Consider the following 11,121-nt stretch of genomic DNA (forward strand, 5'->3'; position numbering starts at 1 on the left):
GGAGCAATGTTTCCACTAGCCTCCTGGAAACACTCGCATCAAGCATGCCCAAACCCATTTTATTTATTGAGTGATGGTCTTACACTTTTGATCAGCTGATAAACAGCCTATTTCAGTGTAATTGTTATTTTCAATAAATGACTTTTTCAAAGTGGTTTTTGTCTCTCCCCCTTCTTGTTTTTGCATATTGTAGCTCTACTTAAAACCTCATTAAGATCCAAATGTGCAAAATGCTAATTCAAATTCTAGCAATTTTTCAACTGGTCTTAAGATTTTGATCAGGAGTGTATGTTGCAAGAGCGGACTGATAAGCTTATGACATCAACTTTTTTCCTCCTGTAAGATAATGGCCTTGTGTGAGATACCTTAAAGTTATGCTGAGCACGACACGTACCTTTATTCATACTGACAAATGTTTGGAATATTTTGAAGAGTAGTGTTTGGACGGGTGTTTGCACGCTTTCGCTTGTACCGCTGTATCGAGTCCATTAAAGATTGTGGTATTTTGCCACCTAAAATGTCCGGAACCCCTCTTTGTATGTTGCAGTGTGGCTCTACACCACTGCAAACCACAATCACAATAATAAACATTAACGTTTTTTTAAATGTTTAATTTTTTGTCCACTGACTATGCAACTTAGTGGTGTAATGGTACGGTACCCTTCTAAAAGCTTATAGCAACAATATATATTATAAAACCATATCAAATTGAAGTTCTGTCGTATGCTTTGTGTAGTCCAGATACAAGATCTAGCACAGCACTTGAAGATCACTTGCATGCCAGTTTTCCGTCAAAAGACGAGAGCGTGATGGCAAAGGCCTGAAGGGCGCACATGGGGAAGCTGTAATCCATGGAGAAGACGTCCTCAGAAACGCGTCCAAACTGCATCACAATGTAGTCGTCTGGAAAAGACAACATGTCTCACACGCACACGTGTTGTTGCAAACAGGTTTTGTCTTTATATTGCAAAGTCACCATTTTCCGGATGGATGATCTGGAAGTTTTTAACAGAGGCCTGAGTGACACGGCCGTGGAAGTTCAGCACATTGAGCTCGTTCCAGTTTGAGCATTTATTGACCAGGGTCACCAGTTTGTCTGTGTTGTTGTTGGAATGGCGCACCAGCAGTGTGTCATGTTCCTGGAAGTCATTCCAGTTGAGGTACAACGTTGCATTGTTACATCATTACATCTCCTTCCCCTGATACTCACAGTTTTGGGGCGAATGGACACTCTTTCGTCATTTTCCAGCATGCCAGGGATGATCACTGTCATTTTCCTGGGACCCCGAAATCCCAGGGGGTTTGGCTCCTGGAATTAGCCATCAAGGGGAGGCTATTTAAAGGTGCCCTACTATGAAAAATTGACTTTTTAAAGATCAGTAATTTGTGTCGCCTGTTTATGAGCACCAAACATGACAAAAATCGATCATCTCCGTCACTTGTTTGCGTCACTTTTTAGGGACATCATGAAGTGAAAACATCCCTCATGGACATACTACCACCTCTGATCCATCCATGGCAAGATGAGACCACCTTGTGTGTATGTCACCTAAAAAGCAGGCTTTGCTACATGTCTTAAAGTATTTCTATGCTGTGTAAATTCCAGCCTTAAGGCTAGATTTCTTCCATACACTATTGTGGGACGTCTGAGATTTATTAACAGGGTATCCACAGGGTCTTAAAAGTCTAAATTCAAAATTAGAATTTAATTTAATTACAAAAATGTTCTTAAAATCTCATAAAACATCTTAAATACGATTTGGAAAGGTCTTTAAATGTGTTAATGATGCTGCTGCGATTAAGTTAATAATCAACCGTGGGAATTCAATTTAACGGCAATCGACACTCCCTGCATCCGGTTAAGTCCAGTCTTCAAAATAAAAATGGCAGTATTACAACACGGTTACAGAACACCGTTTCCGTGTGGATGAGAGGCTGAAACAATCGAATACTTTGCCGTTTGACCTGAAAACATTTCCGTGTGGATAGCCTGTTAGTTCAGCTAAATATGTTGTACTCCAATGAGCTGTGAATACATTCGTTCACTTTGACAGGGTCTTTTGTATGTTTGAACATCACGTGATGACATGGGCCTTAAATTCTGTTCATTATGGTCTTTAAAGTCTTTTTTTAAGACTTATATTTGACTTATTGAAACCTGCAGAGAGCCTGTATTTAAGGTGAAAAATAGTATGAAATAGGAGCTTTCAAGGACAAGCAGCTTGTGAATGCATTTAAGTGTAAACAGCTACAGTATGTAGACTCACGTAACAAATGGCTGCCAGCTCCTGTCGCACGGATTCACACTCTTTGATCAAAGGCTTTTTCTTCGGGTTTTCCCCACAGTCATAAACGCTGAACTTTGTCCCCAGGACATTGGACCTGAGACATCATTCCTATAAATAAATGCTTCTCAAATAGTGGGGCAGACTGGAAAGAAGCCAACCTGAGCTTTCCGATGTAGCCGCTGGAGTCTCGGTACAGATTTGTCGGGTCGATTGAAATGAGATAGTTGGATGTTGTGCTCTTCTTCCGTTTTCTGCCCGCCATTAGAAACACCTTAATAGTCAAAAGATGTTGAACAGACAGAAAGTGAAGCTAATAGATGTTCACAGAAATAGCCTATAGCACAACACAATGACATCTAATATAAGAGCTGTATCAAAAATGGTGCCTTTACAACCACAACTTGGTTTTGATTGACACTGTCGGAAAAGTGTTACTGCGCTGACCTGAATATAAGACTTCTTTAAAAAAGTCGGAAAACAGGTTGTCTTATATTCGGGGTCGACAGATTTTTACATGAAACATAGGAGGTGGCGTCATGTGACTTTTCACATAAGAGCTTTTTCTCCTGTCACTCACACACCAACGCCCTTCTCAGAGACCCGCTACAAAAAGTGTCTCAAAGGATGTTCGCAAACAACAGAGGAGGAGTTAAGATGCTAATTTTAAGGTAACGGTGATCAATGAAGAAAAAAAGCTGTCAAATAGTGTTGTGCGATTCCACAGATTTTGTTTGCGATCCGATAGGGAGTCAAATTCAGGCTGGAATCGTCGATACCGATCCGTTACCAAACCTTTGTGCAAATTCATGTCATATTTCATATCATAGCATAAACAATACAATACATTTAATTTAAAAATGTTGACATTAATGATTTAAATAATTGATTTATTTAAACCCTGAAGTATATTGAGGTATCGGGATGATTTACAGTATAGCCAAGCTAATATACAACACCAGAAAAAAACAAGAGGACAAAATCATATTAAATATGGGAAAATTGTGTATTAAACAATAAAAAATAAAATAAAACCGTTATAATAAATAATTATTAAGAACTACTTTAAGAATTCAAACTTCATTCGCAATTCACACATGGCTCCGTTTACGATCGGTCATTGTTTCAACAATGACAAACGTTTCAGACAAACATTACCTCAAATGACTGAAGTATCGAAAGTATCCATATTTTGATTTGGGAATCACTTTCAGAGCATGAAGAGCTGGTATCGGAAGTATCGATATTTCAGTATCGATCCTCACAGCACTGCTGTCTAACAACTAAGAAATATGTTCTAGAAATTTCCGTTTTTTTCCAAAAAAAGGTCAGAGGTGTGGGCAGGTGTGTGCGTTTGGAGAAGTGTGGGCTTTTTGCATATTTTCTCAACATTTATTTCAATATTTAACACTTACATTTGCATAAAACATTTATATTTAACCTGTACTGTATCTATATATAACATTTGTTTAGCTTTAACATTTATATTTATATTTAATATTTATATGAAGCATTTACATTTAGATTTGCCATTTTGAGTCACCACTGAATTTCTACTTCAAATGTGAAGAAACTGAGTTAAAAGGGAGTTCAATGTGTCAATCAAAACTGAACATTAGTATCTTTTATTAGATTGTGCATAAACCCCCTTACTGCAAATTGGCGCCTTATTGGAGCTGAAACCACCGCAAGTTATATTCTGTTGCCATTTTTGAAATAACTCCATGAGAACCAACCTTCTTTCCGTCATCTTTCTCCACATGGAGGTAGTAAGTGGGGTACATGGACTTGCCCAGGCCTTTCCTGTCTCTGGTGATCTGACACTGGATGGTCATGTCTCTGGGGGCGCGACACATGGCAAACTTCTCGAGGTCCTCCAGCGATATTGGAGAAGATGTCTGCAGTGACAAAGCCACTTCATTTCAAACTATTCCATTTGAATTGGATGGTTGGAGATATATTGTGGTGATGTCTCACTCTGTTGTTGCATTCACTCCCTGAATATGCACCCTCCCTGTAGTTGGAGTTAAGGGATGCTAAACTCTCTCCTTCCTTGTCCTCTCCATCTTTACCGTCCATCTGAACCTCCTCATCTTTGATTCCATCATTTCTCTCTCCTGCCTTCTCCTCTCCTTCTTTACTGTCCATCTGAACCTCCTCGTCTTTGATTTCATCGCTTATTTGGCACCTTGCTGTTGGAATATTCATGTAGAATTTGTTCATTTCTGGATTTATGGGATATCTTGGCACAGATTGATGCTCACGCGTGTCCAGATGTTTTTTCTTCCGAGGAGAGTTGCAGGGCGGCAGCTCCTCATCCTCACTTTCTTCATGTTGGTTCCCCTTTGGGGTCGTCACTTCCGTCTCTAAGCCCAAGTTGCATGCTGAGGTGTCCCGCAAGTGTTTCTCTAAAATGGAAACAACATACAGCATATTTCAGCAACTATTTGTAATAAATCTTCCCAAGGGACAATACTTGAAAGTAAACTTGGTTATAGTGCACCCTGTGTACAGCTTGTATAGGAGTATAACTTTACTATGCACTGGCAATCAAGCTCGAAACACAAGTGAGTAGGGAAGGGAAGTATGGAGAATGAAAGCAACAGCTCATGCTCCAAAGCATACCACATCCTCAGTGGTCAAACATGAAGCGGCAGTGTTCACGGCATGGGCGTGTACAGTACAGTATGGATTGTGATGGAACAGACACATTGGGTTCGTAGATCATGGATCATGACCCCCAAATGTGACATTTTGGACAATTTGGTCTTTGGAGAGTGACCTGATCTCACAAATTTTCTATCTGGATTAGTGAAAGCCGGTAGTTTTTGAAATTCCGTATGGATTACTTTTTTGGAAATTGTTTTCAATACCAATACAGATACTAATTACCTTTTGGCAATCTACCTCGATCTCACTTTACAATAGGGTACACAAAAATACAGTAGTTACTAATAGTAGAATAGTAATAGAACTAATGAGGAAGTAATGACTACAGTAGTTACTGAGGAACTCATGAAGTAATGACTACAGTAGTTACTGAGGAACTAATGAAAAACTAATGAGGAAGTAACGACTACAGTAGTTACTGAGGAACTAATGAAGAACTAATGAGGAAGTAACGACTACAGTAGTTACTGAGGAACTAATGAAGAACTAATGAGGAAGTAACGACTACAGTAGTTACTGAGGAATTAATGAAGAACTAATGAGGAAGTAATGACTACAGTAGTTACTGAGGAATTAATGAAGAACTAATGAGGAAGTAACTACGTAGAGTAGTTACTGAGGAACTAATGAAGAACTAATGAGGAAGTAATGACTACAGTAGTTACTGAGGAACTAAGCCACATGAATTTAGAGTAGTTACTGAGGAACTAATGAAGAACTAATGAGGAAGTAACGACTACAGTAGTTACTGAGGAACTAATGAAGAACTAATGAGGAAGTAACGACTACAGTAGTTACTGAGGAATTAATGAAGAACTAATGAGGAAGTAATGACTACAGTAGTTACTGAGGAATTAATGAAGAACTAATGAGGAAGTAACTACGTAGAGTAGTTACTGAGGAACTAATGAAGAACTAATGAGGAAGTAATGACTACAGTAGTTACTGAGGAACTAAGCCACATGAATTTAGAGTAGTTACTGAGGAACTAATGAAGAACTAATGAGGAAGTAACGACTACAGTAGTTACTGAGGAACTAAGCCACATGAATTTAGAGTAGTTACTGAGGAACTAATGAAGAACTAATGAGTAGTGGTTCGGGTTAGGTAGGTTTGTTCCTCATTAACTACTGTAATTTTGTGTACCTTATAGTGATATCACAACATCAATACGCCCATCTCTTAATCTGGATGAATGGACAAAATTGCAATACATGTCTCCTTATAGTGTACAGTGTCTTGCAGTATTCACCCCCCACTTGCATATTGTAATTTGGCTTTACATTTTTACTAACTGGGGCCAATTTATCAAAAATATATAATGTAAATTAAGTGTTTGCGCAAGTCAGGGGTGTCCAAACTTTTTTCCACTGAGGGCCGCAAACTGAAAAATGAAAGGATGCATGGGCCACTTTTGATATTTTGTAAAAGCTTAGATTATTGAACGTTGGACGTTGCTCTTTTTTTCCAATTCTGTTGTTTTTTTTGCATTTTCCAAATAATATTTTGACTTAATTCCTATAATATTATGACTTTTTCCAGGACCCAATTTTCCAGAAATGACTTTATTTTGTTTCTCATGACTTTTGTAATAACATAATATAGACACCAAGCTATGAGGTCCGCCACCTCTCTTCTGTATGATGTTTCAACACCACCAGTGATCAGTCCGATGACTGTAGTGTCATCCGCAAATTTAATGATGCTGGTGTTGTTCTGGGAGGCCACGCAATCGTAGGTGAAGAGCGTGTAGAGGAGTGGACTCAGCACACACCCCTGTGGGGTCCCAGTGCTCACAATTCTTGAGCTGGATGTGCGATTGTGGACTCTGACTGACTGGGGCCTGCCTGTGAGAAAGTTAAACACCCAGTTACAGAGGGAGGGAGACAGGCCAAGTGTGAGGAGCTTATTTGTGAGTTTGTGGGGGCAGACTGTATTAAAAGCAGAGCTATAGTCTATAAATAGCATTCTGACGTATGTGTCCTGGCCCTGTAGGTGAGAAAGGGCTGTGTGGATGGCAGTGTTGACTGCATCATCCGTGGACCGGTTCTGGCGATATGCAAACTGTAGAGGGTCCACAGTTGCCGCCGGGATGCTCTTTTTGATGTGGGTCATGACTATTCTTTCAAAGCACTTCATAACAATAGGAGTGAGTGCTATAGGGCGATAGTCATTCAAGCAGGTCACGTTGCTCTTCTTGGGTACGGGCACTATGGTGGTGGACTTAAAGCAGGTCGGTACAGATGCTTGTGCAAGCGACAGGTTAAATATGTCAGCAAGCACATCAGCTAGCTCTGATGAGCAAACCCGAAGTGCACGTCCTGAGATGTTGTCTGGCCCTGCTGCTTTTCGTGGGTTTGTTTTGTTCAGAACCCTGCGCACATCAGCTGATGTCACCATGAGAGGTGAGTCCTGTGTGCTCCCCAGGTTCAGCCACCCTCTCTGCTCATCAGGAGTTTGGGTGTCAAAGCGGGCATAGAACTCGTTCAGCTTATCTGGAAGTGTGGTTTGGCTGGATGTGGCTACGCTACTCTGCTGTCGATAGTCTGTGATGTGCTGGAGCCCCGCCCACATGCGCCGAGGGTCTGAGGTGGAATAGTAGCCCTCCAGCTTCTGTCTGTACTGTCTTTTGGCCTCTCGTATGGACCTCCTCAGGTCATATCTGGCCTTTTTGTAGTCATCAGCGGTGACAAATGCAGTCGAACGAGCACGTAGCTTAGCCCTTACATCACAGTTCATCCACTGTTTTTGGTTAGGGTATTTTCTGTAATACTTGGTGGTGGTAACAGTCTCTATACATGTGCTAATGTAGGCAGTGACAGCAGAAGCATATTCATCCAAATCAACAGTACAATCTTCCCTCCCCGCTGCAGTTTTAAACACATCCCAGTTTGTGCAGCCAAAGCAGTCCTGAAGTACTTGATCAGTTTCTTCATTCCACACTTTAACTGCTGTACGTACAGGGGGAGCTTTTTTAAGAAGTTGTATGTTGGATAAAGGAATATAGAGATGTGGTCAGCCTTTCCAAAGTGGGGTCTTGGAACAGCCTTCAAAGCACCTTTCATGTTGCAGTAGACTTGGTCCAAGATGTTATTTTCCCTTGTGGGAAAGCTCACATGCTGGTAATATTTGGGGAGGACAGTCCTGAGGTTACAGTGGTTGAAATCGCCAGATATAATAAATACAGCGTCTGGGTGTTTGGTCTCGTGTTTATCAATGATGTCATGCAGGAGGTGTCGTGATAACAATCTCCTTCTCAATACAGATAAGACTAAAGAGATGATCATTGACCCAAGAACAAGGGAAAAGGAGCCGCATAGACCCCTGTTTATTGATGAGACTGAGGTGGAGAGGGTGAAAACCTTCAAGTTCCTTGGCACACACATCAGCGAGGACCTCACCTGGTCTCACAACACCCAACAAATTCTGAAGAAGTCCCAAAGGAGACTGTACTTCCTGAGAAGACTGAGGAAATTTGGCATGCCCACCACAATCCTGAGTTGCTTCTACAGATGCACTATCGAAAGTGTCCTTACCGCCTCCATCACTCCATCACCTTTTACCCACAGGCCATCAGGCTCCTCAACAAAGCACTCGCACACGCCGCACGCAACACACGCACACACTCATAGCACTTTATTTATTTATTTATTTATTTGTATTATTTACTTGTATTAATGTCTCTTCTGTTGTTGTTGCTTAATTTATTGGTATATATGTTTATGTGTTTGTTTCTTATGTTCTTATTCTTTCATTTGTTTTCTTTCTTTTCTTGGGAGAATGAACAGAATAAGATTTTCATTGCATGGTATAACTGCTGTTTTACTATGCACATGACAATAAAACTCTCTTGAATCTCTTGAATCTCTTGAATATAAGAAGATATAACTTTTTCAACTCTATGCTACTAAAACAGCATTTTATATAATATTATGAGTTCACTCTCGTCAAATTACAACTTTTTTTCTCGTTAGAATACATGTATTTTCCATATCTGCCGTTTATTTAGTTCCTGTAAATTTTCTTCCTGTAATTATTTTATTCGTTGTTTTGTTCTCTTTTATGTTGTTTGTTGTTTTTTATCCTTTGTTTTATCTGTCATGTGCAGTGTCCTTGGGTTTTTAGAAAAGCGCTTACAAAGTAAATGTATTATTCTCACAATATTACAACTTAAAAAAACTTTGTTACTAAAATGTTATTTTTCCTCACATTACGTTATTCTTGTAAAATTCTGACTTTCTCGTTAGATTACATTTTTTTTTTTCTCTTAATATTGACTTTATTCTAAAATTGCTGATTTTTACATTTTTGCTGTTGTTTTTTTAGTTTTCTTGAATGTGCCGCGGAACACTAATTGCCCCTGACCCGCACTTTGGACACTTTGGACATAAGTATTCACTTAATTCAGCAAGAAGGAATGCGACGTCCGCACAGTGCTGTGATGCAGTGATTGCAGCCAAAGGTGCATCTACTAATCTGAAAGTGGTGAATACTTATGCAGTCATTTTCAGAATCTGACAGTTGCGTATTGGAGGTTGCAAAGACATCACAGTGATCCAAGTGTGCAGTGATATTTACCACTTCGGGAGATGTTAGTGAGGGACTGGCTGATCAAGAGCAGTGTCTCATCCGAGCGGCCTTTTTGCTTGCAGTTCTTTGGGCGAGTGTCCCGGTTGTCCACCGCCATTTGACCAATGATTGTCCAAAACAGACGATAACATGATATCAAAGAACAACAAAAATAAAGTTTCTTCATTCAAATGAAGCACAGTAAGACCTCATGTTAGCTCTAAATGTAACTATATTTGAACATTTTAGCTGAGCATTATTATTCATTATTATATATTCATTACCGGTCATTTGGTACCGGCCGCACAGAAAGAAAAAATAATTTCCATTATTTTTTTTTTTATTTTGAAAAGTGGCCGGATTCTCTGTTACATCCGTCTCACTTGACGCATGTCCATTGTGTGTGTGCTAACTTTATCTCATGCCGCACAGATAGACTACTACTGTATTTTAAGCATTTTTCTCTCACCTCATATTTGGTGTCAAATGCTGATACTATGTGGGAATGCATAAAGGTAAGTTTTGATGACTTATTGAGTGCTAATGTGCACATTTGTCTCAAGTTAATTCATGCTAGCGCACTGCTTTTACCACACACGTCCAACAGCGATGTAATAATCTCTCTGGAAAATCTTGGCTGGAACTGAACTGGTGGATGGTGGGTCGGCATTCATTTTGTGCTTTTAATTTGTTGTTCATGTCTTAGTTTTACACAATACATAATAAATATGATAAATTAGATCGCTATAATGTACGAACCCCGCCCCCGCCCCCGCCCCCCTCGGTCCGCGGGAGATTTGTGGGAACACAAGCCAGTCCGTGGGTCAAAAAAGGTTGGGGACCACTGGTCTAGTGGGCTCTAATGTTAACATTTTTTTTAGAATGTCATTAACAACTTTTCTATGTTCCAACTACGAAAATATCTGATTTAAAAATAAGGAATCCTACTTATCACAGTCGGGTCTGGAACCAATTAACCGGGGTAAACGAGGAATTACTGTAGTTACTAGTTGCTTTACTAGTTGCTTTCAGTGCGTATTGGAACGACCTGCTTGTGTTTTGATGTTCGAAGTTCTGATGTGTGTGACTGCACCTTGCGTGAGTGTGATTGGAGGACAATGAGGAAGTGTTGTGTGGGTGTGGAAAGGATGCAGAAGTGTGCTGATGTGTAATCACAAGGACATTCCACCTCAAAAACTGGGCCAGGCTTACCTGAAAATCTCCTTGACACTCGCCATGTCTATACCTGCAAGTGTACATTTAGGAAGCGCTAGCATGTTCATTGGGATGTATGGGAATGTGCCAAGATGAAGCACCTTACTTTTGAAATGGAGCACAGCACAAGCGCAGGATGAGTGTAGCCATGACACATAAGGTTATTAAGACAACCTTGCTGTATTTGGAGAGAAAGCCTTGACTTTGTTGATCTGAGAAGAGCAACAAAAGAGATTTTTATGGCATTTAAAAATGGATGAAGCTGTAAATGTGACTGTATGGACCAGATGTCCGCCAGTAGACCCCACTGAGCCAGTCACTCAAGTCACTGAAAAAAGGAGCCGCACCCAGACTGGACCTCACTTTGGCAGCATATTCTGTG

The 11,121-nt window shown here is 40.1% G+C and overlaps 1 protein-coding gene across 1 annotated transcript; it reads right to left on the bottom strand.

Annotated features, from left to right (window-relative positions):
- Positions 1-757: 757 nt before the first annotated feature.
- On the bottom strand, positions 758-9,642 carry LOC129167834 (tubby protein homolog). Its single transcript, XM_054752426.1, has 9 exons — positions 9,534-9,642; positions 4,550-4,693; positions 4,263-4,477; positions 4,022-4,183; positions 2,447-2,559; positions 2,268-2,382; positions 1,211-1,309; positions 977-1,139; positions 758-903 (listed from the first exon to the last, which is right to left on the bottom strand). Exons 1-9 carry the CDS (start codon positions 9,640-9,642, stop codon positions 770-772), a joined length of 1,254 nt encoding a protein of 417 aa, XP_054608401.1. The 3' UTR covers positions 758-769.
- Positions 9,643-11,121: the final 1,479 nt, after the last annotated feature.

This window comes from Dunckerocampus dactyliophorus, chromosome 2 (genome assembly GCF_027744805.1).
Source record: "Dunckerocampus dactyliophorus isolate RoL2022-P2 chromosome 2, RoL_Ddac_1.1, whole genome shotgun sequence".
Classification (NCBI taxonomy): Eukaryota; Metazoa; Chordata; class Actinopteri; order Syngnathiformes; family Syngnathidae; genus Dunckerocampus; species Dunckerocampus dactyliophorus.